Genomic DNA, 23,770 nt, shown 5'->3' on the forward strand with positions numbered 1-23,770 from the left:
AGCAATGGACGGGTACCCAGTCAGCTTCTGTCCTTCTTGTTCACCGTGACCACGTGGCTGCACACAGGGCAACGCTTGGTCAAGGGAACAGTTATTCTTGGTACCTGGACTCTGAAGGCAAGGAGCAGGGTGTGCTCAGATGTCAGCAGGACACACAAAAATAATCCCTGGCTTTCAGCCTTGTTTGGGGAACACGGCCAGGCTTGGGGCAGGAGCAGTGTAGACAACGTGGCCTAAAAGGCCACATTCTCTCAGTTCTCATCCCCCCGTCTCCTCTGTACTAGGCGGGTTGATGCCCGTGTACCGTCAGACCCACGAGTGACGCAGCCTGCTCCTGGGAAGGGGGTTTGTCCCAGAGTCGGAAAATGCCGGGGAAAGGAAAGAATTCTGTGAGTGGGCCGCCCGTTGGGCAAGGAGAGAGCAGTTATTTCTACAGTCTGTGTCCGACAACATCAGCTCCCAGCTCTGAGCATCCCTGAAACCTCCAGTGGTGGTCCTGCTTGTTACTTGCCAGGAGATCCTCCATTGCCCTGTGCCTGATGGTGTCCTCGAAGGCAATGACGTCGAAGTCGGGGGTCGTACGTGAAGGTTGATCCAAACTCAGGGTGGAGCTCAACAAAAAGAAGTTCAAGGCCAAAATTTTGGACAGATACGACTGCCCCTTCTGAGGGGAGAGCTTTCAGCCGACTGTCGCTCTGTCGTGTCCAGGGCTTGTGGTCTTTACCTGGCATCGGCTAGAGAGGACGCCACATTAACAACCATCCAGGATGCTTCCCGTGACATGCTTAACTTGGCCTCCTGGGTCTGCCAGCGTCATGCTCTGGGGTGTATGTTCTGCCACCTCTACAGACCCTAGATCTGCACCCCTAGGAGTTTTGACTAGTGGACCAGGATTTTAAAATAGATCTCAAAGCTTTGCTTGCTTGTGCTGGTAGCTTTCCACCACCACCGGCAGCCCCCGTCCAATACTAATCGGTAGGGAGCTTCTTGGTTTGCAACCGGTAGAGAATTAAATCTTGAACAAGCTTAAACAAAGAAAGAGCACTTACTATAAGCATCCCGGGCTGTCTCATGGAACTCGGCAACAGGAACGTGGTTGATACTTGGAGGAGAATGAGCTGGAATTGGGTTGGGGATTGGAATACCTTCAGGCAACTCTCCCTGGCTCTCCCCATCCCTGTTGGCCAGCTTCACCATTTTCCCAGTTCACGTGGTTGAAAACGGCCACTCCCGACAGCTCCCAAGAAGACAGCTCTCGCCCAGTCCAATTTCCAAAATTCCTAGGGAAAAGCCCAATCTGGCTGGGGGGATGCCCATCCTTGGGGGAAAACTGAGATCAGGAAGAGAGGCCATCCTGTGGGAACATCTTAGCTACACAAAACCCACCTCCAGGGGCTTCCCTGGTGGCGCAGTGGGTGAGAGTCCGCCTGCCGATGCAGGGGACACGGGTTCGTGCCCCAGTCCGAGAAGATCCCGTGGAGCGGCTGGGCCCGTGAGCCATGGCCGCTGAGCCTGCGCGTCCGGAGCCTGGGCTCCGCAACGGGAGAGGCCACAGCAGTGAGAGGCCTGCGTAACGCAAAAACAAAACAAAACAAAACAAACAAACAAAAAAACCACCTCCATAGCAGATCAGAAAGGCATTTCCTTGTAAGTTCAGTGGAAAACCGTTCAGAAGAGAATGAAAGGCAGGTATGACTTGCTTCTTATTTTCTCTTTTATTCCTCACTCTGCCAGGGACTTTATTGTCAATATCTCCCCCTTTCTCATCAGGGGAGCCAAGTCTTTCGGAAATGGAAACTACCCATGCGTGCGCACGGATGCACATACACAAAATGGGCTGTAGTTGAGTAGAACTGAAAGGAAGCAAATTAAGTGCCATGGGCTTAACAACTCCATTTATTTATTTGCCTAAGTTTCCTGGGAGGAAAGACCAGAAAAGCCTCTCTAATTCCCAAACGATGTGAAGCTTCCCTTTCATAACGTACCCACAGTTGTGATTATTTGTTTAACGTCTTTTGCCTCCTAGGCTGTAAAATTTTCATAGGCAGTCAGTGACCGCTTTATTTGCAGCTGGACCTTTAAATGTCTAAAACGGTATCTAGATATTTAGTAAGAGATCAATAACTATTGAAAGAATGAAATGAAGGATGAATGATGTTAACGCACTCACCTTACTGCCAAGTTCCCAGATGGAAGCATGGCCTCAAAGCTCCCGATAGCCCTACCAATTTTGCTACCAATAATTATAGTAACAGTGCTTTAGTTTTTTGTTTGTTTGTTTGTTTGCGGTACGTGGGCCTCTCACTGTTGCGGCCTCTCCCGTTGCGGAGCACAGGCTCCGGACGCGCAGGCTCAGCGGCCATGGCTCATGGGCCCAGCCGCTCCGCGGCATGTGGGATCCTCCCGGACCGGGGTACGAACCCGTGTCCCCTGCATCGGCAGGCAGACTCTCAACCACTACGCCACCAGGGAAGCCCAGTGCTTTAGTTTTTGCGGTTTTATTTCTTCTTTGCCAAAGTCTGATGAAAGAAATTGTCATGTAAATTTGATTCACCTGTCTCTGACTCTTTCTCTCCATCTTTAATTTATTATCAAGACATAGTGATTCTTCTTTTCCACGTGTTTCTCAAATCTTCCCTCTCCTCTCCATTCTCACCATGTCCAAGTGACCTTTCCTGCTTTACCCACGGAGCCTGATAAGAGTCTTCACACCAGCCCCATCTCTGCCATTCATGTTAACACGAGATTAGTTATCCTAAAATCTCAATGTTACCATTATAACTCTGCTGCTCAAAATGTGCCAGTACTGGACTTCCCAGGTGGTGCAGTGGTTAAGAATCCACCTGCCAATGCAGGGGACAGAGGTTCAATCCCTGGTCCGGGAAGACCCCACGTGCCGCGGGGCAACTAAGCCCGTGACCCACAACTACTGAGCCTGAGCTCTAGAGCCTGCGAGCCACAACTACTGAGCCCTCGTGCCGCAACTACTGAAGCCGCACACCTAGAGCCCATGCTCCACAGCAAGGGAAGCCACCGCAGTGAGAAGCCCACGCACTGCAATGAAGAGTAGCCCCTGCTCGCCGCAACTAGAGAAAGCCTGCGCGCAGCAGTGAAGACCCAACGCAGCCAAAAATAAATTAATTTTTTTAAAAACGTGCCAGTACTGCCGTCTTTCTACAGGATAAAGTCTGAACACTTCAGCGTAGGTTTCAAGGCCCTCTTTCCATGAATCCCCACTTCCTTTTCCAGTATTATCTCTTACCGCCCCACGATAGGAGTCCCTCTCCTTGAAAAGTTGGTGTTCTGGGGCACACTACATATCTGGTGAGGGCCCAATGCAGCATTATAATGTGAGGTCCTTTGTTCAAAATGATCACAATTTCAGGTGGTGACAGCACAGCGTTAAACTAAGCACAGGACCCTTCTGAGCGTGGGATGCTCATGGCACAGGTCATATATGCTCATGAAACTGGCTCTGGCCAGGAGGTACCATATGGATTCCACATTCCAATTTTTAGGCATGCTTTTCCCTTGATCAAGAATTCCCTTTATCAACCATCTTTCCTATAAGATTCTCCCTTGCAAATGTAAAGGTTCCATTCTTTTATCCTCGGTACCCTTCTGTGAATACGTATTCTTTAATCATGTGTTGCCTGACACTTTATTTATCTAACTCATGTGTGGGCATCTTCTCTTCTTCATTAGATTATTCATGCCTTAAATTACTGTGTATCATCCTTAATGTCTGGAGATGCCTCAGCCAGTAGCAAGGGACTGTTAAATACTTTTTGAGAGACTGAATTGGTAGCTTCATGGGGGGCATCGTAAAAATTCTGGGGCCTTTGTAAAAAATAATAGCTGTTTTGGGTCACATTTGCCTCTGGAGGTTCACTTTAAGACCCTGCATTTCACATCTGACTTCTTGGAACCCTCGATGGTATACTGCTCTGCTATCTTGCACTCTTTTTCCTGCACTTCGAATATAATGCTAAGAACTATTACAAGACGTGCCATCATCTCATGGGGAGAACTCCTGAGATTAAGAAACATCTCAGAGGCTTGAATTTGGAGACATGCACAGAAAGACCCTGGTCAAAGATGAAACCAAAGGTCATGAAATGTTAACGCTTTTAGTAGGAAGCCGAGGCCTGCAGAGGTGACGTATGTGTGACCGAGGTCACACAGCTGTTTCATGGGAGCAGCAGGACCTGGTCCCCTGAACTCTCGTGTGACTTGCAGGGGACATCCGCTGTTGTATTCCAGCAGGCAGAGCTCAGGGTGATCTTCTAACCAGTACTCATAAGTACTTTGCCTGCGTGCAAATGAGAAATTCACCGTAGATGCAGGTTATTATTTTTTTTTAATACAATTCACTTCGGCTTTCTGTGAGATTCTGGACTTTGGCATCTGTCTTCCAATATTCAGATGATAAAAAGGATTCACATTTAGACAGAGGGCATATTGTATATGCAGGACATGAAACAACGTATAGAGCAATGAGGATACAAGCAGTGTTACCGGTCTGACGGAATGATTGCTCTTGTGGTTGCCAAGGGATGCTGGCTGCTAGGCAGGGTACAGAGGATTCTACCAGGAGACAAGAGCGCATTGTAATGAGGTGCTAAAGAAGCAGTGAGAGCCCACCACCAGCTGCTGATGGGAGAGGCTTCCCTCTGCTGCTGTTGCTAAGGAACCTTGGCGTGGTCCTCTGAATCGGAAGCTTTACCGCCTCTCGCGAGGCTTTACTCCCCCGCAAGGAGGGTTCAAAGGACCAAGTTGGGCTGGAGGAACAGCATTCTCTTGATGCAATGGCGGCGCCGTTATCCGCCCCTCAGACCCTCGTTCCTGAGTGAAAATCACTCCATCTGTTCCTAAGCAATGTCTCCTTGGAGGTTTGAGATTTTTTAGATCGAAATCACAAAAATAACATTTAAGTTGGAAGGGATTTAGGGACGACCCAACCCAATGATTTTTGAAACTACTCCACAGAGCTCTGACATTTCATGAGAGGTTTTGCTTTTACTGTGCTCCCTGGTACTGTTTTGTTTTGTTTTGTTTTTCCTTCCATGTAGGATTTCAGCTTGAAAAAAAAAAAGGTTTCTTTTTTTTTTTAAGTTTGAGAACACCTAATTCTAACTTAATCTGTCCTGTCCTTCATGGGTAAGGAGGCTGGAGCCCAAAGAGATGACTTTTTTTTTTTTTGCGGTACGCGGGCCTCTCACTGTTGTGGCCTCTCCCGTTGCGGAGCACAGGCTCCGGACGCGCAGGCTCAGCGGCCATGGCTCACGGGCCCAGCCACTCCACCGCACGTGGGATCTTCCCGGACCGGGGCACGAACCCGTGTCCCCTGCATCGGCAGGCGGACTCTTAACCACTGCGCCACCAGGGAAGCCCGAGATGACCTTTCTGTATTATTATTTTGAAGTGTTGTTGGAAGAAGACCTTTGGGTTCGCTCAGCAAAATTGGGGGATTGATTTTCACCTTACCACGTAGTCAAAGCAGAGCCACTGTTGGAGTGGAATTTATGGAACATTAGAAGGAAGATGATTCTCTAGATGATGAATATATGGTTGGTTTAGTGAGTACATGTCTTCCGTTTACCATTTACCTTCTTTGAGGTGTTTTTTCATTCATTCCCTCCCACAAAAATGACTTACTAAATGTAAAATAAACACAAATTAGTTTATGACTTTGGTTACGTTTAAATACAAATTAATTTATAATTCAGAAACAGTATCTTGTTAGACCATGCATTCTGGGGTTCCTTTAGAACAGGGGTCCCCAATACCCGGCCCGCAGACTGGTACCGGTGTGCGGCCTGTTAGGAACCGGGCCACACAGCAGGAGGTGAGCGGCAGGCGAGAGAGCGAAGCTTCATCTGCCGCTCCCCGTCGCGCCATTTCTCCCCAGAGCTCCCCAGCGCTGGCATTACCACCTGAACCATCCCTCACCCGCCGTCCGTGGAAAAAGTGTCTTCCACGAAACCGGTCCCTGGTGCCGAAAAGGTTGGGGACCACCGCTTTAGAAAATATGACCATTCTTAGAGGCCAAAGGGTGATGGCAAGTGAGCTGTGTAGAGACCACAGGTAAAGCGAGGCTGAGAGAAATTTGTTTTGGAAAAATGGAGGATTTGGTAGGAAAAAAAACAGTTGAGTAGAGGGAGGGTAGAACAGAAAATCAATCAAATATGAATAATATGATGGTCTTAGGAAGGCAGTGTCTCCATGGCAACACGGGAGGTGTGATGGGTAAGGATGATGCTCATCGCAGTGATGGTTTACTTAGATGGACCAAATAGAAGCTTAGCACACAGGTCCCAGCAACTTCTTTGTAGGATGCAACTTCATGGGCCCATGTCGTATTCTAGATAGAAAGTAATGAACAAGAATTCACAACTGCCGAAGAGTTGGGAAACACCAAGACACCTAGTGTTATTGTTCAGGGGCAAAGGCAGCTACTCTCCACCATCAGTGGTCGGAGGAAAGATATCTGGGTTTCACTTGGACCTGCCAGCTTTGTCAATACAGCCCAAACTCAAGTATGAATGGGTAATAATCCAGCTTATTGGGTCGGTATAGATGGCTCCCATGAAGAATTCTACTTCCCAAATTGCTGCTTCCAAATCCCCCCCTCCCTCCCTCCCTCCCTCCCTTCCTTCCTTCCATCCTTCCCCTCTCCCTCCACCTCATTCAGAATTAGAATCACCTCCACGCTGGGCCCCAGGGAGGCAGCTCATGATCTGGGTGGAAGCCTTACAAATCCATAGTGGTACCAAGACACTAGGCCCATCTGTGGTTTCCTTCCTGGAGCAGAAACTCACCCTTGATTTAACTCATCTTTTGTTTTCCAATACATACATATGAACTAATAGCCTTCACTGGGATATTCATACACACACAAATATTCTCCTTACAGTGAAAGAACACGAAACCTTTTTCCTACTGTCTTTCTTTTTGTTACTTCCTCTTTTTACCTTTATCCCATCCTTGCTTTCTCTTCTTTTGTCTGCTCCCTTTTTCCCTAAAATCCTCAGTACATTCAGAACTGATTCAGACTCAGACTTCATCAGATTAAACTTTTCCTACCTGTCGTATATAAACATTTCCATGAATACGTGGCACTATCTTAGCTTTGATATGTCACCTCTGTTGCTGGTGTGAATAGAAGCTACTTTCTACCATTTGGTCCCTTGAAACCTTGTAATTACTTAGAAATCATTCTGAGGGCTTGGTTTTGATCATCTAAACAAGGATTGTGCAACTGGAGGGCTGAGGGTATTTCAGACTAGACTCCTACACCGTACAAAATGTATATTTAAGTCAAGGATAAACCCAGCCTAACAAAACAAAGTATCGAGGTCAGAAGATAAAGGGTAGAAAAGGATCCAAGGGTATAGAAGTAATAGATATATAAGTATTATATGACAGAATCTAGATCTAAAATCCATTTAATTCGAAATTAATTATGTTAGAATAATTAGTTAACAATTTGAAAAAACAATGAAAGCCTTTTTTAATACTATATACTAAAATTAATTCCAGGTGCAGTGCAAAGTCAGATACAAAAACCAAAACCATAAAAATATAAGAACATTTAAGTGAATATATAATCTGGAGATGAAGGAGATTTTTCTACGTATACACCAAAGATACAAATCATAAAAGAGTATTTAAAAAGATTGCATATAGAAATGTTAAATGCCAAAAATCATCACAAACAAAATTGAGTGGAAACAAAAGACCAGGGGAAATTTACAACATATATGACTATGTTTAATGTGCTTCAGATATAAATAGCTCTCCCAAACCTATAAGAAAATATAGTCCCACTGGAAAACTTTGCAAAGAATATTATCAGGCCACTCACAAAAGAAAAGATACTAATAATCAACAAATCTATGAAAATGTGTCTGAGTAATTAGAAGGAATAACTGATACCGTCATTACTTATCAAATTAGCAAAGCTTTTCTCCTCTTTAATAGCACTGTTAATAAGGTGTAGTGAAATGCGAACCCTCCAAAAGTCCCAGTAGGAGTACAAAGTGATACATCATTTCTGGAAAAAAAAATTAAATGTACAATAAAAGGGGGTTTGTTAAACAGATCGTAGAACATGACAAGACACTATGTGGCCATTAAAAATGAGAGTGTACATATACACACCCACACAAAAAGTGACAATATATTAGCAGTGAAAAAGCAAGGCACAAAGCAGTATAAAGACATGGTCTCATTTCTTCGCATAATATATTTGCTTATCTCTGTTTCTCAAGACTACTTCTTTCCTCAGAATTTCCTGGAATGTTTGTTAAAATATACTTCCAATATACACCAAAGCTATTGGACTGTAGTCTCCAAGGAAAGATCCCAAAGAAATGTTCTTTTCCAGGTCCCAGGTGACTCTTGATGTGAGATGAATTGGGAGAATCCTGATCTAAGCGAATCTAATCTCTTCTGTTGCTTTAGATTAAACTGAGATCCAGAGAGATTCTGGGACCAGTCTAAAGAAACAACTACGTAAGAGCAGAGGGGGTTCTAGAATGACATGCGCTGTATTCCAGATAAGTGATCCCTTTTTAGGGCACCAGGCTTATGCAGACCGATATTATTAAATCAAATTCCCATCAGCCTCCTTCTATTTTGGTCAGACAGGTAACAGAACTTCTCTTCAACTCCTCTGTTTCACATTCAGTAATGATCTTTCTTTGTTGATGGCAAATGGAAAGTTTTCCATTTCCACTGTTCCCTAGCAATGTGACATTTTCAAACAGTAGCACAAAACTCTTTAAATAGAAAAGATCCATTTCTACTCTATCGTGACTCAGTAACAGACCCAGGATTCTTCTCAAACTTTCCTAAAAATGTCATCTTTGGGCTGGACTCAAGAGGAACATTTCAGCCAAGGAGACGCATTTTCCACTCTGTCAGGAATGAACAAGCATGGGGTTGGAACATAAAGTGTTTTGCAATCCTCAGAAAAGCAATACTTCTCACCAAAACCATGGCAACAACTCTGTGTGATGCCGTCAGAGTCTGGGATCATTCAGGAGCCTGATCCTAACTGGAGACTCCACTGAGCCCATCACCTGTGTTGGTGAGAATGGTACTCCACATGACTGTTGCTATGGAAACACTACGGACAGTAATGCTGAGCTGAGGGTCCCTTACGTTGGGTTACCAAAGAGGCAGGGAGCATAAAACATGCCTCGTTTTCTAGTGGCTCCTGATTCTTCATTTGAAAGGAACCCTTCCAATGGAGGAAATACATTAAAACATAAGGTTTAACATGGAAGAAGTTACCATTTTATCATCCAAATGGTTCCATTCAGGATTTGCACCCAGGAGGCAAAACTTTAAAGTCCAAAGTCACGGGTTTGAAGTTCGCTGTCCTTGCTTCGTAAGTCTATGGCCTTGGATGAGCTATTTACACCCTCTGGGCCTTATGAGTTTTAACATAGGGATCAGAATTCATACAACTACAGGATTAATGGGAGGTTTCGATGAGATGATTTATATAAAAACTTGTGTCCGAGAGACTGGCACTTTTCAATTCTACCAATGCCAGAGAGACGGGGAGAAATAGTGAACAGGAAGATGGAAGAATTGATCTGTGTTGAGTTACTGATTCAGCTTCTACCATTCACTTCCTTTTCTGTCCTCTGCCTTTCCCACTTCACTCTCCATACTGTATAACCTCTGTACCTCTGGTCCCTTCTTCCTACAAATCCCTCCTTTACAATTTGCATCAGCTGCCCCCAGCAACTGCTAGCCCTGAACTTGGCCAGTATTTAAAGACAGCAGTGACTTTCTAAAACTTATACTTTAGTGCTCCCACTACAAGTTAAAGCTCCTTCTCTTCAAATTCTGTAACCAGAACCCAGCAGTTGGGCTTTCTCCCGAAGCAGCTATTAGCAGTATAAAACAGAAAGGTATTTGACAGCCTCGTATAGGTTCGAAAGTGGTTAACTCGTTAACTCCATCCCAATAATCCTGTGAAATGGGTTATTCTGATTTGTTATTGACACTGTTGCTATACACAGAGAAGGCTAGGACCCGTAGACAGAGTGACTTACTCAAGGTCACGCGGCTTGGTGGAATCAAGGTTGAGTCTCTGTTTTCCATTCCCACCCTTGCTCCATCGTATTGCTTCCTTTTTGCATCAGGAAAGGTCTGTCTGGGCATATAGCAGAGGTGGTTTTCTGTGTGACAAGAGAAATGTCACAGTGTCCATCAATCCCGATAGCTCCCTCCTCTTTAACCTGAAACTCTTCAGAGACGTGCACAGTTGTACCCGGTCCTTCCCATCCTGACTGGCCCTGCTTCCTCTGCTGGGCCCAGGCAACTGACATGTTCTGGTTGCAACCCAGTGGTGTGTAGAGATATTCTAGCTCCCATCCTTTTTTTTAATTTATTTACTTTATTGAAGTATAGTTGATTTACAATGTTGTGTTGATTTCTGCTCTATAGGCAAGTGATTCAGTTAGACATATATATACATTCTTTTTCAGATTCTTTTCCATTATGGTTTATCACAGGATATTGAATCTAGTTCCCTGAGCTCTACAGGAGGACCTTGTTGTTAATTCATTCTATATATAATAGTTTGCATCTGTTAATCCCAAACCCCCAATCCTTCTGTCCCCTACCCACCTCCCCGTTGGCAACCACAAGTCTCTTCTCTGTCTGGGAGTCTCTCTCTCTTTTGTAGATGGATTCGTTTGTGTCATATTTTAGATCCCACATGTAAGTGATATCATATGGTATTTGTCTTTCTCTTTCTGACTTACTTCACTTGGTATGATAATCTCTAGGTCCATCCATGTTGCTGCAGAAGGCTTTATTTCATTCTGTTTATGGCTGAGTAATATTCCACTGTCTGTGTATACCACATCTTTATCCATTCACCTGTCGATGGACATTTAGGTTGTTTCCAGGTCTTGGCTATCGTGAATAGTACTCCTAGCTCCCATTCTTGGGTTGGGTATCCAGTCTCAGCCCCAGCTGCACGCAGGGAACCTAGTCCTGGTCCTGCACTATACTTGATCCAGAGGTTTCTATATATTCTTTAATAATCTTAACCAGGATGATGCTACCTATCCAGGTAGGGTTCGCACTTGTGATTACAGAATATTAAAGGAACATATTCCTCCTGCTTCTGGGGAGGTAGGTTCTTGGGGTGATGATGGAACCTGCTACTCACATCCTGAAATTCATTTTGGGGGAAAAGCAGGCTAGAGTAGTCAAGACACATTTATAAAAGAAGGGTGAGGTGAGATCCTCCCTATCAGGCATGAAAATCTATCATAAATCTAGAATAATTCAAAGAGTGTAGTACTGGGGCAAGAAAAGCCCCAGACAGATGAGAAACTCAGAATTGAGAGCCCAGAACTTATGAATAAAGAAGCAACTTGATTAGAATAAATACCTGTGTTTGCACCAAGAAAACCAAATTGGACTAATTGTCAGTCTTGAAGAGAATTTAATATAGTAGAGCTGGTATTTTATGATTAGATTAAAATCACTAATGTAAATAGTGTGTAGTAAAGAACAGCATGTACTGAGGATTCCTTTTTGTTTTAACCTTAATATTTTCTCAGATCTTCTTCTTGGTTCCTAGGCAAGTTATGGAAATTTCTAGAATGATATAAATATTGCCTAACAATTATTGTGTAATTGGTCACAATAATTATCACGTTTTTATTTGAACATTGGGAGGAAATATCACATTGGTTTCTATTGTCTCTTTTTGTCCTTCAATATAACATTGTAATGATTTTGATTTTTTTAATAAAGAAACTTAATTTAAACAAAAAAGAAGCGACCTGAGTGCAAACATGTGACTCTTAATTCTGGCAACGATGCCCAAATGAACACAAAAATAGAGGAAGAAACATTGCTTTGTTTCTGAAAGCTAAGACAGGCTGACACCCGAATGCAGCACCATAAGGGAACATATTGGGATGACATGGAAAAGACGCCAAGAACTCACTCCCTTTCACCTCCCAGAGATAACCGTATGGCCTCAAAGGAAGCGAAGAGGAAGCTCCATGGATACCCGTAATTTGTAGGTGCTTGGAACTGGGAGTGGGGGAAGGCTTAGGCTGAAAAGCAACCCTCTGCTCAGAGTATTTTTAGCTACAGTGGAGCAGTGGAGGTTTGCCAAGAGCTCTGGGGACACAAATGGCCACAGCAGGCTGAAAGCAGGGAGGGCAGTGCTGGTCAGTAAAGCACAGAGAGACAGTCAGGGATGGAGGCCAGACAATAGCTGAGGACAGCTGTGCCCAGAGGGAAAGGCCAGTAGCAGTACGGTTTCTGCCCCAATATCAGGGGTCTCCCACATGCAGCCGGAAGCAGGCATGGAAAGGGAGGTGGTCATTCAGTCTCCACCTCTGTAGCATCAGAGCTTTGCCAAACCTGGAGAAGAAGCCTCCCAGGGACAAATGCCACTGCCAAGATCATCCTGCCCTTGGCCGTCTGGCCTCTCCCTGTAGGCTTGGAGCACTGAACTGGCAACCAGGCCACCAGCTTCACTGGAGAGAAGGATTACAGCAGCTTCCAAGTGATAAGAGCAGCAAAGCCAAGGGTGCTGGACAACCCTGCCGTGCTTTACTTAGCTAGTGAGAAGAACGTCGGAATAACCCCTCAAGAGAGCTGTTTGCTTTACGGACCAAAAGCCTGCAAACGGTTCCACTTCTAAGAGTGTATCCCAAAGTAGTATCTTGAGGACGTGGCCCCAAATTAACCACAAAAAATGTCTGCTTCAGTTTTACATGGTAAGATACGGGAAACAAACTCATTATTCAATGACAGACATTTCGTTCAATCACTTATGGAATAATCAGAAAACGAAATACTATGCAGCTTATAAAATTGTCTCTTTTGAGGGGTATTCAATGGCATAGGAATATATTTGTGATACATTACTAAAAAGAGCAGCTAATGAAGGAAAACTTACTGTATGATCCCACATAAACATATAGGAAAAAGGAGCTCAAGTACATGAATCGAATATTAGTAATAGTTATCTCTAGCTCAGGGATGAGTATTTCTTTTCCTGGAAGCCTTTCTGTATCTTGCAGTGTTTCTACATTGAGTCCATATTGCTTTTGCTATCCACCCTTTATCCCTCTATGTTACATTCTAAGAGAATGGCTCAGACATCCAGTTTACTGATTTATTTTTAACTGTATTCATTCAGCCATCCACTTGAGTGTGTTTATTTTAATGAACTAAGTTATATTTTGACCTTTGGTTTATTTTTTAATTTTATTTTTCTGATTATAGTAAAACACATAAAATTTAGTTTAATCGTTTTTAAGTGTACAGTCAGTGGTATTAAATACATTCACATGGTTTTACAACCATCTTCAGATCTTTTTCATCTTGCAAAACTGAAACTCAATACTCATTAAAACGATAACTCCCCATGGCCTGGCCCCCTCCTCCCCTGGCAATCACCATTGTTTTCTCTGTCTCTATGAATTTGACTACTCTAGGGACTTCATATCAGTGGAATCGTGCAGTATTTGTCCTTTAGTGACTAGTGTATTTTACTCAGCATAATGGCCTCCAGGTTCATCGACATTGTAGCATGTGTCAGAATCTCCTTCCTTGTTAAGGCTGAATAATACCCTACTGTATGTCTACACAACATTTTGTTTGTCCATTCATTCACTGGTGGACACTTGGGTCATTTCCACCTTTTGGTTACGGTGAATAATGCTGCTATGAACCTGGGTGTACAAGTATCTCTTCTAGCCTCTGCTTTCACTTCTTTTGGACGTATACTCGGAAGTGGGATTGCTGGATCATATGGTAGTTCTATTTTAATTTTTTGAGGAGCCACCGTACTGGTTTCTATAGTAGCTAAACTAGTCTACATTCTCAGCAGCAGTGCAGTTTCGTCACATCCTCATCAACACTTGTTAATTCCCATTTTTTTAAACAGTAGCCATCCTGATGGGTATGAAGTGGTTATTTTATTTTATCTTTAATTAATGAAAATTATCTTGCCTGCCTCTGAGAAATACCTGCTCCGTTTGTTCACACTGTTTTGTTGAAGTTTGGAGCCTTTCTTTCGTGGTGCCGACATTCCTCCCAGGTTAGGTGATTCTTGGTTGTACCCTCACGTATGCCCTGCGGATACCTGTTAGACTGTCTGATGCACAGGTGAGCACAGTCTGTGGGGAAAAGACATGTTGCTTCACAGTCTGAAGCCCACCACTGTGTCTCCCAAGATGACTTGTTTACTGCTCCCACCTGGAGACAGTTTCATCCCACATAACCAATGCCCGATCCAGTGTATGGAGGGGTACAGGACATAGTAGGGGCAGACCTCTAGCTTTGGTACCCCAATTAACAATCCTGTTACGTTGAGCCTTAGACTCCCTCCTGCTCCAGGGCAAGGAGGATTCTTGGCATGGCTTTCAGTCACTCACTTGTGTATGTCTTGGGATGAGTTTTCCAATCCAGTCAATTCCATATTCATTTTATGTCTCAGAGATTACTTACAGTTCCAGTCCACTGAGGAATCCCCTTATTCTTTCCCTGTGAAGATATAGAGTTTTTAAACTATCATTTCTGTTATTTATAGCAATCAGTTGTGTACTCCGTCTGCCATCTCGAAACAGAAAACATTTACTACTTTTGCTGCTAAGAGGAGAGAAAAGGATAAGAAGTGTAAATTAGCATAAATTAGAACTTAGCACCTAGAAACAGATCATGGCTTATATTAGAACTCTAATGATGAAAGCAACATTACAAATCAGTGAGCAAAGGAAAATTCTTTAATAAATGGCAGAGATATATGTAGTTTGCCAATTATTTGGAATAAATTAAAGTTATAGTCTAGCCTCAAGCCATACGTCAGATTCCACACGTGGGGATATATTTCTCTGTTCCTTCATATCACCAAATTCTTCCATTTTTTTTGTTCAAAAGTGTTTTCATATTTTTCTCTTTCATTCACTTCTATTACTTTAATGCAGTCAGTCTAAGTCAAAATAGCTTTATATCTAGAGAACTGAAGCAGGCTTCAAAATGGTTGACACTAGTAATGGGAGATCTCTCTAAACTTTTTCCTTTATTGGATTAAGATCTATGATAAATACAAAATAATTGAGGATTCTTACTCACTTTTGGTGTAATATATAGAATATGGAAGTTATTTGACAGAGAACTTGCAAAATCACTTATTCCAATCACAATATTTTGATAGAATTTACTAGTGAAACAGTCTGGGCTTGGAGGGTTTTTTGAGGGGGGAACTTTTTGGTAATCAGTGTAATTTATTTATTAAATATAGCATATTCAGATTTCTGGTTCTTCTTGTATCAATTTTGGTAAGTTGTAGTTTTCAAGAAATTTTATCTAAATTGTCAAGTTTATTGGCACAAATTTGTTAATGATATTTTCCTGTTATCCTTTCTAATGTCGAGTGTCTAGGGTGGTAATTCCTGATACTGGTAAAATTTATCCTTTCTCTTTCTCTCTCTCTCTCTCTTTTTTTTTTTTTTTGTCAGTCTGGTGAGGCTTTGTCAGTTTTGTTGTCTTGGCAAAGAACCAGCCTTTGGCTTTGTTAATTTTCTCTGGTACTTGTCTGCTTTCTGTTTTGAAGATTTCTGCTCTGATCTTTATTTCTCTTCCTTCTCCTTACTTTGAGTATACTTCTTTTTTAGCTCACTAAGGTAGAAACTTAGGTCATTGATTATTTAACTCTTTCTCCTAATCTAACAGAAGCACTTAATACTCTAAGTTCCCCTCTAAGCATTGCTTTATCTGCATCCCATAAATTGTAGTATGTTGTATATTCATTATCATTCGGTTCAAAATATCTGTAATTTCCCTCGTGATTTATTTTTTGACCTATGAATTATTTAGAAGTTATCACCTGGTATTTTCCTAAAAAGCACATTGGTTCCCATTTCTAATTAATTCCAGTGTGATCAGAGAAATACTTTATATGAGTTCAGTTTTTTTTATTGAAACTTGTTTTATGGTCTAGTATATCTTGATGAATGTACTATGTGCACTTGAGAAGGATGTTTATTCTGTAGTTAGTGGGTGTAGAGCTCTATAAATATAAATTAAATCAAGATGGTTGATATTGTTGTTCACATCCTCTATGTCATTAGTAATTTTTTATCTAGTTCTACCAAGTGTTGAGAGGGATCTTAAAAATCTACCATGATTTTGAAATTGTCTATCCCTTTAATTCTGTCAGTTTTTGCTTCCTGTAATTTGAAGCTCTTATTAGATGCCTATCCATTTATAATTGCTAAGTCTTCCTGATGAATTGTCTTTTTTATAATTATGAAATGTCCCTTCTTTATCTCTGTTAATACTCTTTGACTTAAAGTATGTATTAACTGATATAGCCATTCCACCTTCTTATGATTACTGTTTGTATGGTGTATCTTTTATCCATCTATTTGTTTTTAACCAATCTGAGTCTTTATGTATAAAGTGTGTCTCTTGTAGACAGCATATAATTGAATATTGCTTTTTTAAAAATCCCTCCTGATAATCTGCCTTTTGAGTGTTTAACCCATTAATATTTAATGTAATTATTGATTACCACTTTATTACTCATTTTCTGTTTGTCCCTCTACTTTTTGTTTCTATTTTCCCCATTTCTTGCCTTGTTTTAGATTATTTGAATATTTTTTAACATTCCATTTTAATCTATTTATTCTTTTAAATTATACCTCTTGGCATTTTTTTTTTAGTTGCTCTAAGGATGAGAATATACATAATTAACCTTTCATAGTCTACCTAAAGTCTACCTATAGCCTTTGCTGTCACAAAGGGCCCTTGATGTTATAATTGTTACTTGTATTACATCTACATGCCTTAAGAACATCACCAGACAATGATATGACTTTTCTCTAAACAGTTATATATATATATATATATATATATATATATACGCGCGCGCGCGCACACACACACACACACACACATATGACATATATATTTCTTAAACTTAAGAAGAAAAAAAATCTTTAAAATTTACCCAGCTAGTTACCATTTCTGATATGCTTTCATCATTCTTGAATATCCAGGTTTCCTTCTGATATCATTCCCCTTCAGCCTGAAGAATTTCCTTAACCATAGTAGTAAGTAATAAGGAAATTAATTCCTTATTGTAGTAAAGTCTGCTGGCAACAAATTATCCTGTTTCCCTTTTACCTGAACATATCTTTATTTCACCTTCATTTCTAGAGGATATTTCCTATTCTAGGTTGACAGTTTCAGGTTTGTTTTCATTTTGTTTTATTTTCTGGACTCCATGATTTCTACTGAGAAGTCTGTGATTATTTAAATCAATGTTTCCCTTTATGTAATGTGTTGTTTTTCCTGGCTACTTTCAAGATTTTCTCCTTCTCTTTGGTTTTCAGCCATTGGATTATGATGTATCTAAGTGTGGTTTTCTGTGACTATATCTGGTTTGGGGTTTGTTGAACTTTCTGAATCTGTAAATTTCTGTTTTTCACCGAATTTAGGGAGTTTGGGCAATTATTTATTTTTCTGTTCTCTCTCTAGGACTCTAATTAGCTGATATTAGACTTTTTGATATTGTGGCACAGGTACCAGAGGCTCTGTCCACTTTTTCCATCATTTCCCTCTCTCTTCTTCAGTTTGCTCTGTGTTCAAGTATACCGATTAATTACTCTAATATTCATTCTCTTTTCAGGCCTTTCGGTGAATTTTTTATTTCAGATATTCTACTGTTAAGTTTTGTATTTCCATTTGATTCCTTTTTATGTGTTCTGTTTTCTTGGTGAGACTTCCTGTCTTTACATTCATTTCAAGTATGTTTTCTTTTACTTCATTGAGCATAGTTGAAAATAACTAAAGGCCTTGTCTGATAATTCCAACATCTGGGTCATCTCAAGGTTAGCACCTCATTATTGTCTTTTCCATTTAGAGTGGGTCGCATTTTCCTAATTCTTAGTGTGTAGAGTAATTGTGCATCGCATCCTGGACATTGTGAATCTTATACATAGACTCCTACGGTCCTCAGGAGAATGCTGATGTTTTTGTTTTAGCACACAGTTAACCCAGGTAGAGTCCCACTTTAAGCTCTCTCTTGCCTGTGTGCACAGATGTTCAAATTCCAGTTTAATTTTAAACCTTTGCTGTGCTGCTTTGAATCTGCCCCATGGAAACATCATTAGTGGATCAACCTGAAACTTGGAGAGATTCACACATGGAATTAGGGAACCCCCTCCTCCAGCTCCCTCCCTTACTGATTTCCCCCTTACTCCCTGGTGGGCAGCCTTGGTTGTCTGGGCACCTTTTCCTGATTCCTCTGGCCAGAAACATGAGCAGGTTTTCTATTGGAGTTTTAACTGCCTATGACTTGCCACTTCATGACTACAGGCCACCCTCAAGGCAAAGCCTCCCGCCCTGAAATGAGAAACTCACCTGCATGTAAGTCACCTCTCCAAGTGTCAACTCCTCCCTACAGTCTGCCTGATTTTGTCACTATTCAGAATCCTCACGTAGTTATTTTTCACATTATGTTCAGAGTTTATGGTTTTTATCAGTAAGAGGGTTGGTCTGAAGGAGGGCTTGAATAATAAACGCTCGTGTCGTTTTCATGTATCCACAAAGTTAAATAATTTAGTCCTCTTTGTTGTCCAGTCCTAAGATGGAGTCATATGAGGCTATTCAGTGAAGCACAGTCCAGCCACCAAAAGTAATTAAAAGTATTTCAGCGACATTGGTCTCTCCCAAAGAAGTTTGGTGAGAAGCCAGTTCAAAACCCACAGCAACACTTTTTAAAATTGTCTTTCTCCATTACTCTCTCAGTGTATCTTATGACTGCATTTGCTCTGAAGCCTCACTCTGAAATACTAAATAAACGAACATCAGCCCATATATCCTTTTCATCTTTGCTTCTCTTCTCTCCATTCTAATTTTATCTTCATAAAAGCAATGGTTATTCTCTCTTTTCATTATAAGGCGATTAAACCAATCCCTCTCCTTGAAAAGTTCTGCTCTTTCTGTTCTTATCCTGAGCAACTTAAACCCGGGAACCAAGATGGCGAACTCAGAATCTCCCTGAGAAATTGTAAATGTCCAAAGATGATGGGTATGTTTTTAGGAGGAAAGGGGTGAAGAGAATGAGAAAATCATAAATAATATGCTAGGGATAGTAACAAAGTTTTATAATTTATAGTTTGGACAGATAACAATGTTTTAATTTTTCTAAGTAAAGCATGACTCCAATAGCCCTTCTCTGAATTTCCAAGTGGATTCTAAACTCTCAGAATACTACCATTTATTGATGACTTAGGTGCCAGGCACCCTGCTAAGCAGTCTGCATACACAGTTTAATCAAACTATATAACAATCCTGTAAGGCAGGCGTTGTTCCCAGTTACAAATGAAAACACTCTGAGGGTCAGAGACGTTGAACAACTTGCCTAGAGTTACCCACATAGGAAGGGGCTAGAGATGGGATTTGAACCCAGGTGAGAGTGGAGAGGCCAAGCTTCCTTTACTCCGTCTCCTCCTTTGAAATCATGGCCGAGCTCCCAGCAGTGTTTGATGGTATTCACCTCCCAGGTGGTCTAGCAGGGGAAGACAGAGCATGCTGCTGTGAAAGTAACATTCACTTCACAGAGGAGACAAGTCTTCCAGTCTCTGGCTGTTACCCACTTGCTGCAAAACCCTGCAAGCCCCTCAGCTTCTCTCATCCTTCCTTCTCCACGTCTACAACAGACGCGCAAGTGTCCTTCACGCAGACTTTCAGAACTGTTCTAGAAATAATGCAAGAAGAGTGATGCAAAAAAAAAAAAAAAGTACGAGGCAAATAGAAGTGATTGCTATCAGTCTTAGCCCAACTCACAAACTAACACTTGCTTTTCTAAGTTTTACAGTTACGGCTTCAACAGAGAAGGACCCAAGAACAGCTGGCTAACCAAGGCATCATACCACGTGAGTAGCTGCATCTCTTATTGACTGATCTGGACCATGGGACCATGCAGCTTGAGAGCTGGAAAGCACCTCAGAGGTCATAGTCTAATTCCATGGATCAGTCTCCCCAGATCCTCACAGACTCTGTGTCAGCAGGAACCCCAGACCTTGGCAAGGAGGCTTAGCCCCAAATGCTACTCACCTGTAAGCGCTTCCCTTTAATCATATAGGTTGTACCGAAAATTCTAATGTGGTGGTTTGTTTATAGGACAAACACAATTCTATGGGCGTCCGTCGCTCTCTCCTACTTTTAGAATTGGATCTAATCACTCTTCTTTCCGGAAGCATCAATCACATCACCTTTTTCTCACCTCCTCGGTTTCACTTCTGTGTGGGTACCTGAGTCCACAAGTAATTGAATATTGTCCAGTGCTTCCTTTCTGGAATAATGAGTGGCAATACCATTCTAGTGTAAATGGTATAACATTGAATTACTGGCCATCATTTGGGTCAAAGAAGAAGGATTATCATATCTTTTAGAAGATACGTTTGAAATTTCCTGCCAGTTTAGCAATGGAAGCTAACTTTGGGTTAGCTATAGAAACAGGAAAAGTACTGGATAAATGGAATCACCATGTAAGCTCCTTTAGGTGACACTTTCGAACTTCTCACCCCAGCAAGATTTAAAAGTCAATATCCATAATGACTCCTGCAGAAATCCAGGTCCTCGTCATGACTGTGGCTTCAGGGTTAAGCATGTGCCCTTGATTGAATGTCCTGCAGGTAGTAACCTTGGTGCCCTGTGATCCAAGGTCCAAACAATTTAAGTGTTGTCGGTGCTTCAGAACCAGAACAGAACTAAGAATATTTAAGTCCCTTTCCCTTGGTAATTCAGGTGAAGTTCTTTGTTCATGGCTAAGTGCTACAAAGAATAAACAGCAGGTGACCTATGGCAGAACAACTTTTTTAGAGGTTTGCTAAAGCACAGAAGAAAGATCTCACCTTGCAGCTGAAAGGCTGCTTCAATAAAATGTACAGTGAGGAAGAGAAACCAAAGGTACAAGTCTGTGTGGCCTGTTTCATCTCAGTCAGCCCAGCAGGGCAGGTGCTAAAACCCAGGAAAGACCAAGAGTCTGCAGACTTCAAGACAGATAAATACGTTCGCACTCCATTGTGAGCAGGCCAGTCTTTTTCAGAATCCTGTTGCAGACACGTAGAATCGAACTTGTTTAACCACGTCTAGAAGAACGATTCACTAAGAATGGAGTGTAGACAAGTCTAGATCCACCAGGATCCTCTCCGTAGACCACAGTCTCTGCCACGTGCCCTCAGATATAAGATGAGCACATCGGTTTCAGTGGGATTCAAATAACCTGTTCCTTCACGGGTGTTTCTTTCCCTTAATTCTGGAAAGGCAATTGGAGTAGAGAGGCCTGGTACCTTTGCATCCCCTCAAGCTGTTCACAGCTGATTTAAAGTTTAACCTACGTGCTTAAATAATCCAAGCCCGGGTCTTGCAGCTGGCTTTCGGATGAGAATAAACTTTTGTTTTTAGGTTGCTGGGGTTAAATTTCAGGGAGTCAGTGAAACACCTAATAAAAATAGGAATGAACCCGATGGTGCATTTTTACATAACACCCTTATGTAAGTCATGCAAATTGAACGTCCATTTGTAGAGTCGAATCCAATGAAGATATAATATTTTGTTGTCCAGGATTTTCAGAATCAAGTAGTGTACATATTAACGAAATACTGCTTGACAGAAATTTTGCATCCATAGCCCATTGTCTGATTAAGATAATTGCTGGGGGAAAGTCTTAAGAGTAATGCAATGATATTTCTTTTTAATTCAGAATAATGAGAAGGGTTGATTAAGCATCGTCAGTTTTCCTTACTCTTTAGCCATCTCCTCTCCAGGCTTCCCAAGGGTGTCGATTCTGCTGTGGAAAAATGTCAGAGCCGCAGCAGGTGCACCCTGCAGGCCCAGCCCCTAGACCTCGATGACTTAGTGCTTCTGGGGAAGCCAGACCCAGTCGAGCCCCTGCACCTGCTGAGAGGCTGGGGGCCAAGATGGTAGCCTCATCAACCCAGACATGAAACATGCAGTCTGTTTACTCAGCGCCCCCGGGGACATGTGTGTAAAAGCAGCCGCTCTAGAGGAAGGAACAGGAGCCCATGGTCTCAGGGTCCTTTCAGCTCAATCAAACTCAACACATTTCATGATGAACTTGGCTCTCTGCAGGGTGGTGTGCCAGGTGCTGTGGGGGGCCACAGTGAGCAGGACCGTCCTTCGCGGAGACTCGAGATTTCAGGGGAAAAGGTGACAAGAGACACAGATAGTATGAGTCAGGGTGAAACTAGTTATGTTCTACAAGAGGGCTCTTTATGTCTTCGTTCTATCGTTTGAATTTTTTAAAGTGGAAGGAAAGAGGAAAGGAGGAAGAAAGGGGGTAGAATGGAGGGAAGCAAAGCCGGTAGTCATTGGAGATCATCTAATTTACTGATTTTCAATGTTTTTTAATAGTTAAAGATAGTGTGTCTGTGTGTGTGTGTGTGTGTGTGTGTGTGTGTGTGTGTGTGTATATATATATATATATATATACACATATACTCCCCTGGTGGCGCAGTGGTTGAGAATCCGCCTGCCAAGGCAGGCGACACGGGTTCAAGCCCTGGTCCGGGAAGATCCCACATGCCACAGAGCAACTAAGCCCATGTGCCACAACTACTGAGCCCGCGAGCCACAACTACTGAGTCCACGAGCCACAACTCCTGAAGCCCGCATGCCTAGAGCCCGTGCTCTGCAGCAGGAGAAGCCACCGCAATGAGAAGCCCACACACCGCAATGAAGAGTAGCCCCCGCTCGCCGCAACTAGAGAAACCCCGTGCACAGCAACGAAGACCCCAATGCAGCCAAAAATAAATAAATAAATAAAAATTTTAAATTTATGGAAAAAAAAAAAAATATATATATATATATATATATACACACACTGACTGGAACAGGGTCAGGGTCCTCTGTCCCATTCACCCGGCTCCCCTCATCCCTCCTAGATGACCCTGATTATCCTCCCCAGAGCGCTGGTCGTCTTTAAACAGAGTTTGAAAATCCCTTCCCTAGTCCATGTCTCATTGTCTTTAACCTCCATGAAGCCGAGATTGGAGAGGCCTAGGAGGCTTTTCAAACATCCCCAAATCAGGGCCCAGTGTGGTCCTACTTACAGACCTGAACTGTGAGACCTTAAATGCACACACGATAAAATTAGTAACACGATCTCACGTTATCCATACGTTGGAAATAATTGCAGTGCTCCCCCTGAATTTTCAAACTTGTCATAATTGCCTAAATGGAAAGCTTATGGCCAAGTGAATTGTCGATTGTCCTTATGGTGTTATCGGATGGCTCTGCAGTTTTTAGCTGGTCAATGGAAACGCCTGGTCTCCTTGGACAGAATTAGTCATGAGTGGTACATTAGATTAAATCCCAAGGGCATTGTCCATTGCAAAAAAAGAGTGCAGTCCACTCCTAGTGCGGCAGAGCTGAGGCCAGAACCCGTGTCTCCTGATCCTGGTGTAGGGCTCTTGACTCACATATTCCAAAGGAATCACTGGAACTGTAAAAGCACTTCCTTAAGTTTCTATCATCAAACATTTTGTGGCCAGAAAAATTCAGTTGGAATTTGGGAAAATAAAAACATGTATATGTGAAAATGCCAAGGGAAAGCCCATGGTTTTAATGAAATGGCTTTGGGTTCTACGTTGTAATCTATGTCTCACCATGACCAAGAGTGAATGGAAACTCCCACTGTGTTTGCTCTGTGGCTGGTCTCATTTCAAATGGGCAC

General features: G+C 42.3%; 1 protein-coding gene across 5 annotated transcripts in view; it reads left to right on the forward strand.

Annotated features, from left to right (window-relative positions):
* Positions 1 to 23,770, forward strand: part of MYOCD (myocardin) — a 255,330-nt gene that overhangs the window by 176,803 nt on the left and 54,757 nt on the right. For all 5 annotated transcript variants that reach the window (XM_060290647.1, XM_030862330.2, XM_060290649.1 and 2 more), the window contains exon 2: positions 19,881 to 19,946. In XM_060290647.1, coding sequence (XP_060146630.1) covers positions 19,881 to 19,946 — 66 coding nt within the window. The remainder of the gene's footprint in view (positions 1 to 19,880; positions 19,947 to 23,770) is intronic.

The sequence above is a fragment of the Globicephala melas genome, chromosome 20, assembly GCF_963455315.2.
Source record: "Globicephala melas chromosome 20, mGloMel1.2, whole genome shotgun sequence".
NCBI classification, from domain to species: Eukaryota; Metazoa; Chordata; class Mammalia; order Artiodactyla; family Delphinidae; genus Globicephala; species Globicephala melas.